This window comes from Embiotoca jacksoni, unplaced genomic scaffold (genome assembly GCF_022577435.1).
Source record: "Embiotoca jacksoni isolate LCO1_2020_lvr unplaced genomic scaffold, fEmbJac1.0.p SCAF_3, whole genome shotgun sequence".
NCBI lineage: Eukaryota > Metazoa > Chordata > Actinopteri > Embiotocidae > Embiotoca > Embiotoca jacksoni.
This window is the reverse complement of record NW_027185381.1, coordinates 19,614,224-19,636,543: the sequence shown is the minus strand read 5'-3', so window position 1 is coordinate 19,636,543 and position 22,320 is coordinate 19,614,224. Positions and strand designations below refer to the sequence as shown.

Below are 22,320 nucleotides of genomic sequence, written 5' to 3'. Positions count from 1 at the left end.
TTGACCTGTGGTGGCCTGGGACCAATGTGTATGCAGAGACTCATTAGGATTAGAAGGGGGAGAGTGTAACCCAGGTTATTTTCTGTGGCAGCGATTTACGGATGGCCCCTAAACGCCTCACGTGTGGGTTATCTGCAGATGCTTGGTGGGCAGCTGAGCACAGGGAAGCCTCTAGTCCCCACTGAGTTACTGCAGCAAACGCAACTCAAGACAGGCATGCTGTCAGAGGGTAGTTTGATAAGAGTTAAATGAGGCGTTTTAATGTGAGCTTTACCTACTTTGATAGTAGAGCCTATTGTATGTTTAAGAAAGACTGTATTGGCTCAGTGATGCTGATGAGATCTCCTCCTTAAGATACCAAAATTTTGAAACTGAATAACAGCATTTTCTAATAGAAGATGGTATCATAGCAAGTCAGTCGGTGCCATAAAAGTACCGAAGCTCGGCATACGACTTTTATGAATTCATCAGCATATTTAACTTGTGCTCGACGAAACATAGTAAGTACAAACACAATGGTGACACTCCAGATACACCGATCCAGCCAGGGTCTCATGCTGCTGTTACGTCCCACAAACGGCTCTCTTGTGTAGCAGCTCGCTCATGCACTTCACCGCTTTCTTTGACAGTCGTCGCCGTACACAATACACACATAATACAGATCAGTGGATAAGCTCCACGTGATATTCCATCTGTACTAGATTTTATTTCAGCGGTAGAATTACTTCATTTAGATTAAATACGCAACGGATGTCAGATGTGACTGCTCTGCTGATCATTCTTTTTCACCGTTAATCCTTCCGAGACAACGAAAAGGATGCTGCAGCTAGAACTATCTCACCGTGAACAGGCTGTCTCTACCCCTTAAGGGTTCTTCAAAACTGTAAAACAATGGGACGTCAGTTGAGGAGAGAGAGACCCTGTTTGAACTGAAAAGAGGAGCAGAGAAAAGAAAAAAAAAAAGGCACATGGGGTTCTCACCTCCGGGAAAAACTGAAAACATGGAGGGAGTAGAATATACAGTTTTCCCAGTTAACAACAGTCCACTGAAAAACTTCACAGTAACGGGGAGATCTGTTATCTTTTCTCTGCCGCTCATGCAATATATTTGCATGTGCTGTAAAAAAAAAAAAAAAAAAAAAAAAAAAAAAAAGTCACCGACAGACTGCACCGGTCTTAAAAATGCTCCGAAAACATGTACTGCTTAGGGCATTAGTTGTAAACAAACTTCTCAGCACATCTCAAGTTACCTTTAGGGTCTGGCACTTTGGACAGTTAAAAATCAACATCTTGCACAAACTGTACTCATAGTTTACCCCACAGGGAATAACTAAATGTAGTATACAGTGTAGTGATGGTTGAGAAAACAATATATTTGGTGAAGAGTGAGAACACCAGATATTCATAGGCCAACAAAAAGCAAAAATCGAATGGCTAGTATTCTTGGAAAAAAAAAAACTCTCTTCGGTAATTAAGCAGATTCATCCCAGGTTTGATCTTGGCACCCAAGGAGAAGGTGGATCAATGAAGGGCAACCATCAGGGATTAGCTAAGCCTCTGCAACACCGCATGGCAAATTAGTTCAAATCAATCCAAAATCAATATGTAATGAGCTGTCTCCTGACTTTTTCCAGCACGTTTCACTCCTGTCTGTTTCTCTCCCGTCTCTTTCGATTCATGCACACCAGGGTTCATTAAATATTTACCATCATGACTTATAGATCAGAGATGCTGAAAGAAACTGGACAGAGCTTTAACATGCCCTGCAGAAACACAATATGATGTGTACCTAATGGTCACAGATCCAACTATGGACAATTGCTTTATTGGTGAAAGTCATAAACATAATGAGCAGTGATGTTTGACTGATACAATATACGCCGACGCCAGTTGAAGCCGCCCTGTTGCCGAGGTCTGAAACACGACTCCGGTCACGTGGCTTTGTTTAAAAACTCCGGGATCCGAAGCCACGGTGGCCCTCCTTAATCCCAGGCCTTCTCAGCATTTGCAACTAAGCCTGGAAGCATATCAACCATGTCAGCCAGTGGAAAAAAAAAAAAAGAAAAAAAAACCCGCACCGCCTCTTTCCAAAGACACGCAAAGATAAGCACAGACACACAGCGGTGTATCGGGCCAACTGGCCTGTCTCTGAGAAGCCACAGCGCAGAAACACAAAGCACAATAAGCAGGAGACAATGTGATTCTGTTTTCCTATTCAATAAGAGAAATGACCCGGATAGTATCCCACCACCTGGCCAGTGTGTGTGTGTGTGTGTGTGTGTGTGTGTGTGTGTGTGTGTGTGTGTGCGCGTGTGTGGCAGTTAAATGGAGCGCACATTGTGTTGATCAAGCAGATACTTCAGCGTGTCAGTCTGTAAGCACGGTGTGGACGTTTTACAGTCAAGACATTCGAAAAAAAAACCAGACGTTCGCCAGTAAATGATTTGCAGATTCAGATGCACTCTGTGTGTTTCGCAGCAACACGTCGGTCGTCAACGTTTCATTCAATGTTCCTCAGTGGTTGAAGCGAGACATGGACTTTGACGGCTCTGGCTTGTTCAAGGTAACCGGTAGAAAATATCAATCAGAGGATGTTAACACAGTCGGTGCAAGTAAAGCGTAACTACATAAAAACAAGCTCGAATTTACTCCTATGTGAATAATGTAGGTCAATATAAATAAATTAACTTTAATACAATAGCACATTCGCACATTCAGAGAGAGTGTTATCGAGTGGTCAAATGTGTTCAGGAAATTAATTGCACTCACTTATATAGTCATTTACTCATCGGAGTGTTTGCAGATCTGAAACACATGAAGTTGCAATTATGCGTAGGTAGCAACATATTTTGATTTTACAGTGTGTATATGAGAGAGAAAAAAAAACACTCCAACGTGAGAAAGCACACCGCCATCATTCCCACATATTTCAGTTGCCTTCCTATTTTTAGAGCACGGTGAGAAATTCAGCCAACATGATTTTGTGCCATATCTTCAAATGTCAATATTGTGATTAGCATTTTAATAGGTATTGCCAAGCCCCAAATGCCAAATTGATTTTGAATTTGCAGTATACCTTTATTAATTTCTGGGCTAAATGTCAAATTAAATGCAAAATATTGTTACAGAGCACCTAATTTAGACCTAATATTATCGGTTTATATTTAGGCTAGAACATTAACCAATACTCTGGTAATACTGCTGCTGGTGAGGATAACAATAAAACACACACACGCACGTCACACACACACACACACACACACACATACACACACACACATCTACCTGACATTATTACCCTGGTCAGGCTAAAAGATAAATTGTACCTTGTAAACAATGAAACTGATCGCTTTCCGCCCTCAGTCTTGATGTAAATCTGTGGGGGGGGGGGGGGGGGGGGGTTTGTATGTTTATCCCTCCACTTCCCATAAATATCTGCTTCCAAGCTCAGTTTGTTTTTGATACTGAAACTCTTAAACATTTGAATGTTTCGACACCCAGACTCATTGTCACAAAACCCCAACATGTGCTCGCCTTCTCCCCTGCATCGCTTCCAGCAGAAGGAAGTTGTTATCAAGCTGTTGCTCGATTAGATCTAATACAGTCTGGTGTTTACATGATGCACTTAATTGGAACAAATGTGCGACAAAAGTGATGGCCGCATCACGTGTTTGATCAGTTCCCCGAAGATGGATCTCCGTCGTCTGGTGTGCGCAGCGGTTGCCATCAATGCAAACAGCTGACCCAAAATTCAGAATGATTTCCATCAGACTGGAAGAAAGTGGGCGTGTAACCACAGCTGCTGAAGCTGTTTATTCAAAGCTGACAACACATAGAGCCGTACAGAAGAAAACAAAGCACAGAAATAGCGTGGGAGAAAATGTCCAACATTAATCACAGGTGCAAGCTCCTTTGCTGAAGTAAACCAAACCAGAGTGGGCTTTGGCAGCTCCGCTCTAAATCTCCGTTCCACTCCTAATATAATCAAATTTGCACCTCACTGTCGCCGACATAAGCAAAAACATATTGCCTTTTCACACCAGACATTTCGACTTGTCATAGTATGAGATCACAGGTGTTGCATGTCACATTAATGACAGCTCAATTATATTCAAGTGTCCCAGTGAGCCCACGACACTGCGGCAATTCACAAATACCAGGACCCTGAAACTAACACAGCTTCAGCAGGTAGGGGACGGGTGAAGAAAACGACTCGCGCAGGAATCATAGTTCTCATCTTCTATGATTCTGAATCGATCCGCAAATGCCAGAAATCGTTGGAATAATGTGAACATTATGTGGATGAAGTTCATCTCCGGAGGCACAGGGCAGCAACCAGACTGTGACCCTCATCAAAACCGGTTAGCTCAACTGTCAGTTATGTTTCATTTGCAGGCCAGTGGGCAAAAGAGAGGAGACACACTGGTCCGCAGTCAAGACTCAAAATACAAGGTCCTGCTTTCTTTTTAATGACTTAAACGTGACGCCAATAATTGAAATTGAATTCTGAAACCACTTCCCAGTCTATCAGAAAGCGTCAAATTAATCTCCCACGCCTGTGCTTTTCATACCGTGACACTTTCGTAAACAAGACCGACGGAACCAGCAGCATCAGGAGCTTTTTTTTTTTTTTTTAACTACGCCCCTGCAATATCTGTTTAAGCCATTTTGTTGTTGGATACTGTAGAAGTGACTAAAGTTCACCTCAAATCCTGTTGACATAAAAATAAACACGGCTCTGATTGTTACACTCCATACAAAACTACACATTTTCAACCAAAGACAATAAAAGTAAGTCCACCATCTTTGCTCTTAAGCACGTGATCTAGCTGATAATGTAACTTTATATGTATATCTGGATTATGGATACTAAGGTTACTTGCTCATACATGTGTAGAGTAACCATACCTGTAAAATTGTAAAAGCTGCAACAATTCGTCAACTAATCAATTAGTTTGACTCAAGATTCATCTCTGACTATTTTGACAGCTGATTAATCATTTTGAATCATCTGTTAATGGAAAAGTTTAGGTGTGGGAGGTGGTACTTAAAAGATTAGACAGAGAACTTTCCTGTTTGATAAAAACCTATAATTGGGGCTGGCTCCGATGACCCCGAACCATCCCTTAGTTATGCTCTCTTTTTGCTCTCCATTCTTTTTATGAGCCAATATTGCATGTTTTATTTGAACATTTCCTTAGCAATGATATATGAATGCATTTGTATTATTCTATTGACTGTAGTTGCAAAGTTTATTGGGACCATGTTCCATGGTGATTTAGCACTGTAAATAAAAAAAAAAACAATTTGATAAAAATGCCAACATTTTCAGATTACAGTTTTTTTTTAATTGTGAATATTTTTTGGGTTGCTTTTGTCTTTCACGATAATAAACTGAATATTTTGTTTGTTGTGGACGGTCGGTTGGTACAAAACAAGACATTAAGACGACACCTCGGGCTTCGGGAAACACCGGTCGACATGATCACCATTTTCTGAAAGTTAAAAGACCAAATAACTAATCGATTAATCAACAAATTATTTAGATAACGAAAATAATTGATAACTGTCGTGATCAGGATCAGAATACAACGTTGAGACTGGTTTTTTTGTGTGTTTTTTTTTTAAGTCGTATCGGTTTGTCACACGTGTTAGTCAAAAGGCCATCGTTGAAATGGACAGGTCGTTTTTCAGCCCATTTGTAATGACCAGCGGATGTGTGAATGTCACGGTTTAGAACAGCAGCTCAAGTCTCTATCTGCACATGTAAAAGGAGTTAAGCGCCAACTGGCTGTCCTAAGTATAAACTCCCGGTGAAGCGTCCTTCACGGGGCCCCCAGCTGCCGTGGCGTGGCGTGGCGTGGCGGGGGGGGAGGGGGGGCTGGGGAACAGATTGACTTGTCAACACTGGCCTGTCAACAACCTCTCGGTCATTTACGTGGCGGGGGGAGGCTACAGCCGGTGAACGGATAGGGCACACGAGGGTGTCTCTTACAAAAATATTCTCACTCAGAGGTGAGGAGGACACGCAACCAGTGCAACGCATTCGGCATGCACGAACAAATCCGAAGCTGCTGCTGCTGCTGCTGCCGCCCCGGCCGCTAACGCTCCCAATTTCCAGACGAAAACAAAAAGCCAATTCAAGTCGGTGGAAATGAAAAAGTCTTGATAACTTCTTTCCGCGACGTCGCTCCAATAAGTTTGAGCGAGCTCGTCGCAGGGGGAGAAAAGAAAAGAAAAAAAAGAAACGTATGAGGAGAAAACCAGACAGCGAACGGTTCCAAAGATTTTGCATTCCCACCCCCCCTCCTCTTCCTCCTCTTCCTCCTCATCTAACCCACCCGTACTGAAGCGTGTCCACGCCGTGACAACATTAGTTTCCGTGTGCTTTTTTATTTTTTTTTTTTTAAAAAGAACTTACCAACAGTTCTTGAGCCGGACCCCGAACCAAGCAGAAGGTACCAGATCCACATCATACGGTCGTCCTTTTCCCCCTCCCTCACCACCCCCCCCGGCCTAGTCCTGCTGTCCTGCCCCGCCACGGGGCCAAAAGCTGGGGGCAAAAAAAAAAAAAAAAAAAAAAAAAAAAGGAACAACTTCTCCGAAACAGCAACTCTTGCCTGTTGTACTTTTTTTTGTTGTTGTTGAAGTTTGACTCTTTCCTTTTTCGCTTCCGGCAAAACTAGGAGTGCATTTGGCGCGGTAGAGGGAGGGACAGCAGCGTGGAGTCCAGTTTGAAGGGGGGACAAGGCGTACCAAGCCGAAGCTGGAAGGGGCTTCGAGGTGGCGTCAGGCGGGCGGGCAGCGCTTGAGGAGTCGGTCGGTCGTGTGTTGGTGCTGAGAGAGAGGCGGAGTCGGAGGCAGAGAGCCCGAGAGCAGAGGTCGGCCAGCCAGGGACAGCGGTTCTCAAACTGCGGAGCAAGGACCGCGAAAGGTCCCCCCTCGAGCAAATACCGGAATCGTTTCATTACTCCGGTCAACGTCACCCACTCGTGCAGCATTAAAGGAAGTAGCATAATCAGTGGGAAGTTTGCTCCCAAAACAAATTAGGGTCCAAACTTACTGATGCTGAGAAAAGATCGAAATCCAAACATGTAACGACATTAAAACAAAAAAAAAAACATTGGAGAATTGTGTAGCTATTATAAAAAAAAAAAAAAAAATTAAATTAAAAAAAAAACATACCAGTCCAAAGTAGCCCTAAAACAGGTCATGAAAACATAACACAACACTTTCCTTGGGATATATGCAAACCCGTGCTCTCAGCGGGGGTGGAACTCTTTTGAAACTGAAAAACTAGATGTGGAGGCAACAGATGGCACAGGGAGGGGGGGGGGGGACTATTTGGAGCAGATTCTTAGCCTTGATGAAAGTTTAAAAGAGGGATATACTCGTACGAAGTCAAAGCGTGAAAGAATTTGTGGTGTTGGCACTGAAGCCGAGATAAACGCACACAGAAAGACACACACAAAAATACGTCTTCTTTCTTATTGTATTTCTGGTGTTCCTAAACTCAGCTCTATAGCTTCCACACTGAGGAATTTCACGTTTTAGAACTCGTACGGAGCTCAGTGCCAGCACAGATGCACAACACATAGGCCTATGTACACAGAGATATATTCAGGAAGTTAGACAGAAAGTATCCTGATGCTTTTGTTGGTGTTTGCATGCCAATTTAAGTTGGATTCACTGAGAAAGCGACAGGGAGAGGGATGGAAGGACAGCAGATTTCACCTATCAAACCGCTCTCCTCTTTATCATAGGGCTGCAGCTGTGTGCAGGCAGACAACCTAGCTTCAAACAAACCCCTCCTTTTGATAGCAAGCTAACCTGGAGGCATATGATTGGGACGAGTCCCAGTATCATACTCCTCCAGCTCACTTTATATTCATCCACACAGTACCTTATCGAGCCACAGCCTCGTGCAGACTCCAACTCCAGGGGAAGGTCTTGGCATATCAGTCGGATCTGCTGAAACTTTGTCAAAGATTCCTGCTCGATAGCTTGTGCAGGGGTGTCCTCATATACCACCACCGTTGCCTGTAGGGCCTCATGCATTTCACTCTGTTATGTTATGAGTACTGATGCCAAGTGGAGCCACATGTGTACTGAGTAACTACTCTTGAAAAGCCTAAAGTTGGCGGAGGTGAATATTTCACTGATCGCCACTCTTAACAAAGGCAGACACAAGTCTCCTTGACACAAATCCTGACTACAATCAGCACTAATAAAACTGCATGCTTGTTGGGGAGGAAGGATATTTGTCAGTCAATGTTAAATGGATTTCATTCTGGTCCCCTGGAGTTATCATTAATGTTAATGCTGAGCTGTCTCACAAATTATACAGCCCGATCCATGAACCGGAACAGTATAATCTGTTTTGGGGAGGGGGGGGGGGGGCTCTGCACGAGAGGGCTGCAAGCTAAAAGCAGAAATGTGCTCAAATACATTACTGGTTGACACACAGTGTATCAGTAATGCCCATCAATTAGTTTAGGTTATCTATAAACTGCTCAGACCTAATTAGCCGCCGGCCAACAAATGGACTCATTAGGAGACATTAAACTCTAATATGAACGTTGTTATTGACTTAATCGCAGGAGAAACCCAATTAGTCCCCAAATTTGGAAAATGACTCTGAGGAAGTGAGGTGATCTGATTGAAAAAAAGAAGAAGCAGGGAGCATGGCAACCTGGGATGACTTTGCCTGTGGGTGAGCAGTGGCACTGAAAGAAAAGATTCAGTCATAGATGTAGCGAGAGGTGAGGAATTGTATAACAGGAACAACACAAAGAGACTCTATGTGTGTGTGTGTGTGTGTGTGTGTATGTATGTATGTGTGTGTGGGAGTTGAGAGGGAGCAGTGGGGAAAGGCAATGAGTAAGGAAGCCGGCGGCAAGAAAAGTATCAGTAGGTGGACAAGGAAAGCGAGATGGAGAGGGTGAAAAAGAAGGTGTGGCAATAAAGACGAGAGAGAAAAAAAAAAAAAAATCACGGCCGATATTATGATAGAAGGAGGTAGGGAGTGTGAGGCGAGATGTATTTGAACAAAACTCTCCTCCACATTTAAGGCGTAAACTCACATGACGGAGAATTACATGCAAGCTGCAGGGTATTACTGGAAGTTCTGGAAGTTTGGCAACAAGAGCAGCTGAGTCCACTGTCCGCCTAATGCTAATTGCTAATACATCATTTTACCTAACGAGACTGTGAAGTGGGTAAGAGAGCAATAAAATCGCTCTTGAGAGCTTCAGCATGACACGTCCTTGTCGCATCAGGCTACCGCCGAGGTAGCTGCGAAATGCCAAGGCCCCTCAAGGGCCGGCAAAGGCAGGTTCACTCTCGAGTGTGAGCCTCTTGACATTCATCTTGTATTTAATAACCAGTGTACCGATGTGAAGGATGTCTTTGTTTGTGAGCGAGTGAGTGTGCGAGCCAGAAAGCAATAGAGCAATAGAGAGAGAGGGTAAAACAGAGGACACATCAAGGGACAGCGCACTAATAATTTTAGCAAACGTTTCTGCAGGCCCATTACGAAGTCGGTTTTAGTGGTGAATATTCAGAGCCACGCACACAAAAACAACCACGCACACCAACACAGGTGCACGCCCGTGCAGCGTACGAGACATGCACACACGCATAGCTACGCTATTGTGGCATGCTTGCCGAAGTTTGCCCACACCCGAAGTCTCCTTCATGCACTTCCAAATAATTGAATAATCATTCAATTATGTGATCAATGCCTTGTTCCTTTGACATTAGTTAGGAAGCCTGATGTCTCGCCTGTTGACGCTGCAGGGACATCAGATAGGCATCAGCAATTGAATCAGAGGGAGACGCACAGGGTAGGTTGTGTGTGTGTGTGTGTGTGTGTGTGTGTGTGTGTGTGTGTGTGTGTGCGCGCGCGCGCGTGTGTGTGTGTGCACGTGCGTGTGGCTGTCAATCTATAGGGCTCAGGTGGAGAATCAAATGAGGAACAGATATTGATTTGGGATCTCAGAGGCAGGGGCCAATAACAATTTGAGTGAGGAAGGCCTGAAGCATCAACAATTACTTTCTTAATTAATCTTGACGAAATAATGCGCAGACTGGAGTGGGTTACATAGCAAAGTGCAAAATATAAGGATGATAATAAATAGGACAAGTATAGCAAAAATACAAGTGACTATCAATAATAAGACAAATCTACGGGCTAGTTGAGTAAATGTAAAAATGTCCTCTGTGTCTCCTAAGAGGAAACGCTCATTAAAAATAGACTCAGTGAAATTGCAGAATTTTTTTTAATGATTTACATGAACATGTCTACACATAACAGCAAAACAAAGGGCAGTAAACAGAACTATCTTGTTGTCATATATATTAATATAATGGTGATGCTGCTTTCAAGGCCACAGTAGTTCATTATCACATTTGGTCTCCAAATAACAGGCAGTGGCATTGCTAAATAACAGCCTTAAACAAGGTCAAGTCCAGCTAAGCAATGGGCAATCTTCTCTTACTTCAGGCAGTTAACTGTGAGCACTCATCAACGTTTCATTTCTCAAATGCTGCCCTTCATTTTAGGAAAAATCTTAACTGAACTGATGCTTGTACAACCTTATGTGTCACTCTAAATGATGAAATTATTGTCAATTGGGTTTAAACGATGGTTGATTAGAGGGAACAGATCCACCAGGGGTAGCTTGTCAGAATGAGACTGTCCTCTGTGAGCGTCCATTTAGGCACAGTGGTGCTGTGAGCAAAATGCAGCAGAGTACAGCTGAGGCTGCTGGGAATGTCAGTTGTTTCACAAATATTGGTTCATAAAGTATTGGACAAAGTATTGAAATTTTTACTTGAGGATGTAATTATGTGAGTCTGGGATGAATAACGTATAGATGTCCACACAAAACATCATTGCAATCCGACTGTTGAGACGTTTCTCTCTGAACTGGAAACTGCCAATTTATGTGCAACATGTGAAGATGTCGTTTTCTGGGGATCCTGAATATGCACAGAACAGTGCAACATTTCTTCAATTATTGAGCCATTTCACCGACCTTCAGGTGGTGCTAGAGGAAAGGTTAGGGGGTCACTTCAATCTTCAGGATTCGTCCCACGGGGACCACAAATGCCGGTATGAAATTCATGGCACTTGATTCAATATTAATGGGGGGAATCTCAGTCTGGACCAAAGTGGTGGAAAAGCAGACCAACACTGCCAACCTTAGCAACCTGACGCTAGCATGGCTAAAAAGTAGCACTGGTGGTTTGTTTAAATGCTAATAACAACTCGTGTTTATATTTTGTACGGTAAGTGACCGCTTGTGTTCATACAAATAATCGTTGTTGTTTTTTTTTCTCAGAAGAGAAAATGGATGTAACATGACATTGTAGAGACGCATAACCTTAGATGGAGGAGATTGATTGGGCATACAAAGAGTCTGACATCAACACCAAAGATCAAGTTCATGTTGATTTCTTTTAATATTAAAGTAGTTCTGGTTGCCTAAAAGTTACTGACTAAATAACTGTTTTGGAAAGCACTGACAAATTAAGATGTCCTGCTGACGAGGAAATACTTGTTTTCCTGTCTGGATTGTTTTAGGGTTGTTTTTTTGTTGGTCAAAACTCACCCTGGTCAGCAGCTCAGGAGCACAAAATGGATTCACATTGCGTCAGTATCAAAGTAATATAGATTACTAGTAATCGTAATAGTAAGATAATCAAAGTTATCAAAGGCAACATTGAAATGAGCTCTGGATTTAAAGAGAACTAAAGAACTAAACCTTTTCAACTCTGCTTCCCTCCCTAGCCAGGCAAACATCACAAACTGCACAGACAAAATCTAATAAAATATTGAAGAATAGAATTAATCAGAATATCACAGGCAGTGAGAGAGGGAGCCGAGGAAAACAGAAGGAACGACGAGAGAATCGGGGCCGGGAGGGCATGCGATGGAGGTGGGCCAGGATGAATAGAGGCACCAGCACTCCCAACAGGCTTGGCCTGTTTTATAGCAATCATTTTGACTTGGCCCGCTGCTCATACCTGCAGGCTGCCTTCATTTAGTGGACCACCAACTGTCTCAGGTGTTTTTTTATTGGCCAAAGTGGGCCACTCATTCCTCGCCTCCCTGCCAAGGCCTGGCCCTATTCTGCATTTTTCATCACAATGGTCCGGGCTACATTTGTGAAAGAAAAAAAAAAAAGACCCAGATTTGCGGGAGAGTAACATTGAGAGTAACCTTGAGAATATTAGTCACGCTGTGTGTTGACCAAACGTCGTACAGAACGAATATGCAGAGCGCAAGCAAGTGAGTAACACATTTGAGCTATTGAAGTGTGAATTAGAACAGAAGGAAAATCAGACAGCTGTTAAGAACAAAAGAAAGTTGGAGAAAACAAAGAAGAAAGACTTGATTCGCACTTAAGATTCAGCGGTAAAGCGCATAAATATAGACGAATGTGTAAAAAGAGGTTCAGGAGTGAAGATGACGTGAAATATCTTGACGAAACTGGAAGTTATGGATGCTGAGAGAGGGATTGTCAAGAGCATGACAGAGTGCACTGTGTGTAGGGTTCAAGAGACAAAACACAGGGGAGGATGGCAAGCTGTGTAGAAACACTGTAGCTGCCTGAAGGTCTGGAAAGGCCAGTACTCAGAACAGCAGTTTGAGTCCGGCTGCAGTTAGACCATGCAGATTGACCACGAGAGGAGGAAGTTGGGTTTGTAAGGGTAAGAGTCAGTACAGTGAGGCGGGACCAGTAAGATTTGCAAGACTCTGGGATAATAACCAACACGCCACAGGGTTATAACTCACGCCTGGCTGCTCTGGGCTATGATTGGAGCAGCGGTAGGGGGGGAGTGAAGGGAAAATAAGGGGAACGGAGAGAGGGCGGTTGGGGAGCTTGCTGAGAACCGGGCCTTTGATCACAGGGTGAAGAATTACCAGCTCAATGCCCGCTGCTGCTGGGCCCCGGCCCCAAAGCACTACGGGAAATGTTCAGATTCGAAAATCAACTTCTTTATCCCCACACTGATTCATTTACTGGCAGCCACATAAAATGAACTGTACGCACATGTAGTCTCCACGCTGACAGACACAAACAAATGAATCACTTTTTTGTTCTGTTCACTTGCCTTGGGCAACCTCTCATTAGAGTAATTGCCGTGGACCAATGGGAATGTGACGCACAGTGACATGGGGCGATGGCATTCTTCACACACACACATCTATATGTCAACCAGCCTCAACACACTGAGGCTGAAAAAGGGTGGTGGTCAGAAGCGTGTGAAAAATAATAGCAGCAGAAAAGTGAAACATTTACAAATGTGATGATTGGTTCAAAGTCTAAACATGTCTCAAAATGGGCTGCATGAGGGAGTCATTCTCATTGAAAGCAGTGAGGAAATGTTGTAAAGCAGTGTGATTTTCCTGTGAATGAGTCACTGACAAACAAAATACATTGAAACATGAGAAATTTTGAGCTTTAATAGGAAGCTTCTTATTTCAGTCCACGTATACAGCATATTTGTAACCAACATAAAGTGCTGCACCACATTAAACCTAATTGAAACGAAGCAGATAGGCTTGAAACAATTAGGTGGTTAAAAGCAAATGAGGCAATAAAGCAAAACTAAAGGAAATTTAAAACAATATTAAGCCAAAATGTTACACAAGGATATACATGAGCTGTTGTTAAATCTTATAAAATGTACAGTAGAGTTGGGCCTAAACCTTGAAATACCAGTGAGAATAGGTACATATTCAATCAAAACAAGCGGTGAAGTTGATGAGCTCATCTGGAGGGGGTTGCTGTTCTGCAGTTTTGGCCCAAAGTGCTAATTTTGATTCTAGGAACTATTCAAAGCTGCTGCTCCGATGACCTAAGCGAGCAACAAAGGGTATAGAGGTGCAACAGGTCAGACAGATAAGCTGCAGCTGCTCCATTTTAAGCACTTATGCAAAATCAATAAAATTTAATAATTAATACTTTGCCGAACAGACAGCTGATGTGAGGATTCAAGGATAGGTGAAATGTGCTTGCGCCTACAGGATTCTTGCTGCAGCGTTCTGAATCAACCTCCATATCAGCGTGTGTTCATATATTTCAACATATAAAGAGTTGCAGTAGTCCAACCTCCAACTGATAAAAGCACGAGTGACCTTCTCAAGGTCTTAAAAGACAGGAAGGGCCTTACCATATGTTTCCCAGGTTTTGGAGGGCTTAGGAGGTGTGGTAGCAGTGGGGAGTGGCGGGCCGTTATTTTATTAAAAAGTATGTATTTTCACGTAATATTATTACAATATCTATTTAAAAATGAACTGTCCGACCATAAAAATAATAAGCGCCAGACGTTGTTAAAAGAAATAGCTTACAGTGACGCTGTAGTGGCTTATACACTGCATCTAAGTGTTAGAACGGTGTAACGGCAAAACCCCGTGTTAGCTGAAAGAGGCTGGCCTTGACAACAGATTTAATCCACAAGTCTAATTTAAAAGAGGAATCAAAAATAACAGTCACGTTCTTCACATGAGATTTACAGTACAACCTAGGCAAGATGAAATATTATCAAGTGACACTGACACACTGAGCAGTATTTGGCGGCGTATCTTCCGGCCCCACGGATGCATGCCCGAAGCTTAACCCTTCTGGCTGATACAGTGGTGTGTGTGTGTGTGTGTGTGTGTGTGTGTGTGTGTGTGTGTGTGTGTGTGTGTGTGTGTGTGTGTGTGTGTGTGTGTGTGTGGGCTGACGGGAGTTTCCCACCTGCTGTTGGAAGGGAGGAAATGCGAGCATGGAATGAACATGGCTTTGATCGTTTCTAATCCTCGAAGGAGAGGCGGAGGGTGTGGGGGGGCAACCTCGGCACGTTGACAGGCGGAGGCCAAATCTAGCAATTAGGAAGGAGGGGGAGTACGGTCGCATGTTTGGATGCCGTGTGCCGTTGATACAATAGCTTAACTACACACACGCGCCTGAAATTTTTATTTATGTGTTTAAAGCGTTTGTGGTTAATTATTATTATTATTATTTTTGTTTTAATTCTAAAGAAGGGAAGCAAACTGCTCAACCCAGCATGTCCTATAAATGCGAGTTGGAAGTGGGAAGCACTGGCCTCCGTCTTTGTTTCCCTGTGGATAATTTAATTGAGAAACTCTCTTTGCTGGTGGCGCATGGTCTCAGACACACGCCGAGTCTGACCTTTTATCACAAGAACAATTAACATGACTGGATGCTCGTTTAATCAAACGGCCATTTTATTTCCATTATCTTAATGGCGAATCATACATCATGGTTAAAGTCAAATTGTGATCGCCAAGTTGATGCCTCCGGTGGGGAAGGGGAGGGGAGGAGGGGAGGGGAGGGGGGGCACAAGGTTAAACGAGGACCGTGATTGGCTACGGTAGAAAGAGAGAGAGGCTTCAAACATAAACTCAAAACAAACCCCAGAAGACAGAAGGTAGATGTTAAATACAAGGGAGAGGGGGGGAAAAAAAAAAAAAGTTGTATTGTATCCACTCGTTATTCCGCTCAGACGTACACAAAGCTCTCATGAGGAAAGGATTCTGTACACAGCGGAACTATGACTCAAGTGCAGTGTGGATAAACAGATTCTGGCTCTCAAAAACAAGCTGGTTACTTATTTTCCTCTGAATTATTAGGTTGGGCTCTCAGTGAGTGAATTTGCACACACACACACACACACACACACACACACACACACACACACACACACACACACACACACACACACACACACACACTGCTGCCATCATTTTGCCTGTTATCTGCCGTGCAGGCTTGTAGTTATGGAGACGGAGAGGCCACATTTGAAGTGATTACATACGGTTTTCGAGATGGACCTTTGGAGCTGCAGTCTTTTCAATGGATAATATGAGAGTACTTGCGATGTGAAAAAAAAAAAAAAAAAGTACTCCCCTTCAAATGTTGGCGCGTGCGTATCAGCCAGTGTCAGCAAATGATTCAGTGCACAGTTCATAAAAAATACTGGGAAATATTGGTAATGTTCACAACGTAAATTTATTTCATCAAACAGACAACCATTTTAATTGTTAAAGTAACGTGACTATTTCAAAACCTAGGCTGGACTGTCTGTGAAACGCTGGAGGGCTTTTAATTTGAAATGACGGGTTTTTAATTTGAAATTACGGCTTTTAATTTGAAACATTCATAATGAATAAGATCTTCACATACTTACAGAAATGGCACCAGAATGTTCAAAGGTTAAAATGAATTGTCGCCGCAGGTGTTTTTACTGACGCTAATGTGACATGAACAAGCTCTTTGGTGCAAGCAGTGGCGCTAACATTAGCTTGCTGCTCTCAGCCTGCATTGAGTAGGCTACTGGCTGGTTAGGACTTGACTTTTGCCATTATTTGACTCAGTTTTTTTTTTGTGCACCTTTTGATGCCAGGCTAACATCATAAAAAAGGTCAATCTGCTGCTGCTCGGATTAGCCGCCAAAAGACAAAAGCAGCCAGTGAGGATAACATGCTCTAAACTCTACAGTGCAGTGATTGGTTGTTCCGCTGTCAATCAACCGGTCCTTCACCTTAATCCTCCCACATCGTAGGAAGCCAAAGACCCAGAAACACGGAGAAACTATTTATTTTGAAATCATAAAAGCACATTCATAGGCGTGTTTGGTATTCCCCCCCCCCCCTCCCCCGCGGGTAGAGATCGCAAGGCCACTCTGAAAACAGTCCGAGGTACCTTGGGACGGCTCCAGCTCTCACTTCACAGTCGGCCTGTACACCGCGAGACCCTGCAGAGCACTCAGAGGGGTGGTTCAAATTGGAACACATTCATCTCAATCCCCTGCCTGCCAGCACTAATGGGTGTCAGCCTGTTTTGGAGAGACAACGAAATCGAAGAAAGACGGGATTTAAGGCTCCCGTGGACACGAGCGAAAAACACAAACACATTCAATCCCTTTGCGCTACCGTGTGTATTATACACGATTTGAATTCAACAACAGCCTCTTCTTAGCCTTAAAAGCAAATCTTTTTTTTATGTTTTATTTTCTCACCGTTGTTGCAGTAACTTTAACGCGTCAGTTTACTAAAATCACTTTGGAGAATAGCATTACTTTTCATTCTGCTCCATCGCCACATTGTCTGCTCTTTCTTTTCTTTTTTTTTTTTTTTTTTTTTTTAAATAAGTCCGACATCCCATTTCCTCCACTACAGCTAAGAGATACATCAGTAATGCTGGAGAATGATTGAACACACAGAGGCTAACTGCAGACATGTAGCTGCCATACTGGAAAGGTACAATAAATGAACTGGATTCGAAAGCTGTTGCAGGAACATCCGGATGTGTACTTTGAGCTTTATCTAAACACCACAAGACGTTTTTCTATCTGCAGTAGCATTCAGATCCAGGTGCACAATCTGCCACAAGCCTTGTTTACTGTTTTTGTCTCTCTAAATTTCACGCCTTTTAGAAAATGCACCTCCGTTCACACACTATTTGTTATGTTTCTCTCTGACTGTAATGTGGTTCTGTAGAAAAAAAAAAAAAAAATGCACCCTTTGAGATCACATATCCTATCCCTTAAAAAGAGGCAAACTCTCTCACATAACTGACTGAAATATCTCTTCTGCCAATTTGCCGCTCCAGTTTAGAAATCCATTAAAGATTCCAAGACTCTTGAGGTACAGGAGAAAAAAGAAAAAAAAAAAAGAAAAAAAAAATCTCCATTTCTCTTTCATTTCTCTGCTCATGATTTTCAAATTTAGAGAACAGATATCTTCTGGAAGTTTGTGGTCTACAGTACGAGCCACCCAGAAATACTATCTGCCATTATGGTGTATTGATTGCAGTCTCTTAGCAGCAGTATCACGAGCAACGGCTGGATTTCTGTGCAGAGGAAGTGGTCAAGCGTTGGTGATGCTGCAGAGATGGAAAGTTCAGTTCTTTCCCCTTTCTATAAAGAGGTCATTAGCACATCTGCCGTATACCGTCGTGTTTTTTTTATTTATTTTATTTTTTTTATATGTGCAGCTGCCTTGGAGTATAAATGCAACAGCAGCCAAGCAGTGACTGACATGACAAAAAATTTCCCCTCGGGGATTAATAAAGTATATACCTACCTACCTACCTACCTACCTACATACCAACAGAAAACAGGAAGTTGAGAGGCATCGGAGTGTGTGTCTGCAACAGAGGCGAGGATGAAAAATTTCAAATATATTAATCTTGTAATTCCTCTTTTGCACAAGTTTTGTTTGAGAGCAGGGAATTACTCTTGTTGACAGAGGGAATTTTTTTGAGACTTCATAAACGAGCCCATGTTTAGTTAATGTCTTATCTTCGCTGCATCCAATTAGGATCTGTTTTTTTTTAAGCCGCTTGTCATCTTGATTAAGCAGTCACCACGGGGAGTCTGCTGGAGAAACATTTCGTGTGGGCGGGAAGTACAAGTACGGACGTTGACACAACATGTCAGTAAAGAACTAAATGGATCAAATCATGTTGACTGTACAAAATCTTTCTGATATTGACATTCCTGTTTCGGTATTTTCTGTACATCTTTCCATTTCCTTGTGGAAACTGTGAATTAATCCTTAGGTTGGAGTGATGATAGTGTAGATAGCGTAGCAAAATGTGTGCTCTAACAGCAGTAAGCGGGTTGTACACCTGTCCAGAAATTAACATTTATATTAACATTACAGAAGTATTAGAGTGCATTCTTATTTCTCGGCTGCTTAGTTATTCTGTGCAATCCGGTTTGATCTCAGGATGTGCATATTGTGATTTCACAACAAAAGCTTTATCATTGCTTTGAAGTCACAGTCACATTTACTTGCCAATTCTTCACACTCAAATCAAACAGTAAAGTAGCTGATCGTTGCAGAGATAACCGCTGGAAATTGTGCCATCGTCGTGATACAAGGCCTAGAAATGCATGACTGACTGATTTTCACACAAAACCAGGAGCAGGAGAAGCAGAACAACTCTGGATACAGGAGTCGACGGCATGCAGTCTACCCTCAAGAAATGAAAGACTTCCCATATTTTATACCAGGTGGGAGTTTGGCGGATGCCGTACAAGTACATATAAATTGAAATGTGCTACTCCACATCAGAGGGTGGCAAAAACTGAACAGCAGACTGTGAAATAGAAAAGATTGCTTCTTGAAAATGGCTCACGTGGGGAATTTGTAATTTTGCTGGGAGACATGCTGGAGTTACTTGGGAGAAATTAAGACGGATTGAAACCACAGTAGTATCTTGTATTAAGTCACAGATAATAATTTTTATGACTTTGTTTAAGACCACTTTGGAAACTGCCAATGATCGCCACTCTTGGCAGCAACTCATGCAGCCCTCATGCCAAACTTAAGCAAACACCTCTTACGTCATACTTCATTAATCGCTGTATTTCACCCCATTCACCGAGCCAGTCTCAGTCTTTAGTGTCAGTCGTGCTACAGCTCCATTGTACCAAGCCAGTGTGCACTCACTGGTGCTGTTCAAGGCTCCCAGGTTGGGTTCAAACCCAGAACCTGGTGCTGTAAGATGGCTGCTCAAAACTGAGCCACCTTTCCCAGGTTTAGGCACGTTGCCTTGATCAGATTAAATTCCAGTGTCTTCATCGGTTTGAATTATCCTCAGTACTACAAGTGTTGCTCTTTAATGTTTAGGATCGCCCCCGTCTCCCCCCCTACCTTTCATGTGCGAGAAATCTTGCCAGAACCCCAATTTGATAGTAGGGCCCTGAAATGAAAATATTAAGTTCTGTTTTAGTCAATTTCAGCAAGGTATGCATATTTTACATTGCCAAGACCAGAGTCAGACTAGGAACAAAATTCACACCTGCAATTTTCATCTGGACTGCCCAATTTTCCGCTAGCATATGCACCGCGATATCAGGCTATTCATAATATAGAAGCTTAAGCAATATACAGAAATGTTTCTTATTGTCTGATTAAGAAATGTATACCTGAATTTTGAAAACAACTTATTTTGTAGTCATTTCACCGCACTGAGGTTATCGCGTGGTTAAATCATTGAAATGTATTTCATCAAAAATAAATTGCTCTCCGGCAATTTAGCCATGAATATAATTTAAAGATTAAAAAAAACAACAACAAAAAAAAAAACATGGTGTAGAATACGTAGAAAAGTTCTGTAGGACGCATAGTCTGCGCTGTAAATGTAATGAAGCTGCCTGTCCGGTGGCGGCCCTCCGACAGACTGCCGATCTGTGTGCAGGATGTACCCTGCCTTTGCCCCAAAGTCAGCCGAAATAGGCTCCAGCCCCCCCCCCCCCGTGACTCTGCCAGGATAAACCGGGGGTGGATGGATGGATACGTTTGAAATCAATGCACAGGTTATCTTTCAGTGGTGCACACAATCTGTGGCTGAATATCGCTACTCTCAACAAATCTGTAAAACCCCAGCCTCAACACTCACTGAAAAGATGCGATAGCTGATTTCTCAAGTCAAACTCCATTAGAACTGTCACGACACGCAGCCTCACCTGCGCGGTTGTCAAGTCTCTCCTCGGCAGCGACCTCCTCCTCCCCCTCCTCCTCCTCCTCCTGCCTCCGCTCTCCGCTGGAGTCAGTAGTGCTCTTCCACACTCTTTCTTCCTGCTCTTCATTTGGCATCAGTGGACTGTGAGCGTTATCTTGCTAACTTTAACGTTCTGCCTGGCACTGGCATCGATATTGTTATTTTAGAATAAATGAGTTAACTTTTAAACATTCAACAGTCTGGCGAAAGCCTTACTTTAAAAAAAAAAAAAGAAAAAAATCGAATTATTTTTGTATTTTTCAGATATCAGTGGTCACTAGTTTTCCTCCAAATGCTGGCTTTGATTTTCTCGAAATCATTTCTATGGTACAATCCCGTCTTTTCTATCATCGCTTGATGAAGGGAGGCCACTGACACTAAGCTAAAACTAATTATGAGAGAGCAATTTGTACAAAAGCAGGCATTAAAATCAGCCACTCATGCAAGTGGATGTACGTATTTGGCAAAGTGATGGTATTTGATCTCGATGTATTAAAGTGAAGAGACAAATAAATAAATGGATAACTCAGGGCCCCGGCTGTAATCCAAAGGTCAACAAAATATTGTAAATTTCCCTCCCCCTGTTTTATTATTTGTGCCGTTGGTCCTATTTTAAAGGCTTTCATTTCCAAATGGAGGAAAATGTACTTTTAGAACCTGAATTATAATGGAACAAGATTTGTCAACACCTCATTTCACATTATACTTAATGGTAGTTATTAAAGGTTTGCAGTACCAGCGATATGTAATTTGAAGAACGCTTGAAATAAACAGATTATATTTTGTGTGATCATAATATGATGACTATTTTCCTGTGTCGAATGGTGAACGCAAATAAAAGAAAACAATTTAAATATTCTATTTTAGGTGAAGGTGCTAATTCATGTTTGAAATACAAATACCAATACATCTCCAATATTATAAAATGTATGTATTATTGCGCCAATACCGATATGAGGCTACAGCGCTGTAAAGTTCAAATATAAAAGGGTGCGCTCATGGCATTTATTAAGATACAGTAAAGTCTATTTTGCTCATCGCGGTGTGTGTGTGTGTGTGTGTGAAGCATAAATTGGGAGGATCAGACCATCGTTTAGCCTCGGCTCGTCCACTACGCGCCACGCGGCGTAGTTTAACAAACCCGGTGAGGACAGCAGCGCAAAGTTTGATGGTCGACTCTGTCCCTGATAAAACTGCTAATGCCGTCCATCTCATCAAACATGGAAGCATGCAACTAATCTCAAAGCCTCGGGGCAGACCTGGAGGCCAGATGGCCGCACCCTTCCTCCCCTCGGGGCCAGGCTAGAGCAATTACTACCGCTGCTTCACACACAGACCTGTGTCACCGACGCAATTAACAAGCTCCGGAGGAGCCTGGGCGACCAGAAAGGGACACAGACTGTGTACACAGCATGAATGATGAGAGGGACGAGGGAAGGCTGGGGAACGACGAAGAGATGGAGGGGGAAACATGAGTGGATCAAGCCAGGTTGCCAGGTTTCAGTGAACAGTTAGTGTCGGGACTTTTCTTTGATAAGAAAAACGTTGCATCTCAACTTATAATTAACGGAAATATATATACATACATACCATCTCTCTCTCTCTCTATATATATATATATAGAAAAATATGTATTATAATTAATTAATGAGTCATGCACATGTAGATTATATTTAGTCGTCTGTTTTTATGTTAAAATAGATAGTTACCGTATATTATCTCTATACGTACGGGCTGAAAGTGTGGAGAGCAGTCCTGCCAATGCAATATTTTTCCTCCCACTTGTCTA

The 22,320-nt window shown here is 42.6% G+C and overlaps 1 protein-coding gene across 2 annotated transcripts in view; it reads right to left on the bottom strand.

Annotated features, from left to right (window-relative positions):
• Window positions 1–6,493, bottom strand: part of ldlrad3 (low density lipoprotein receptor class A domain containing 3) — a 78,686-nt gene extending 72,193 nt beyond the window's left edge. For both annotated transcript variants that reach the window (XM_069163154.1, XM_069163155.1), the window contains exon 1: window positions 6,422–6,493. In XM_069163154.1, coding sequence (XP_069019255.1) covers window positions 6,422–6,476 — 55 coding nt within the window. In that variant the 5' untranslated portion in view covers window positions 6,477–6,493. The remainder of the gene's footprint in view (window positions 1–6,421) is intronic.
• Between the last annotated feature and the right edge of the window lie 15,827 nt (window positions 6,494–22,320).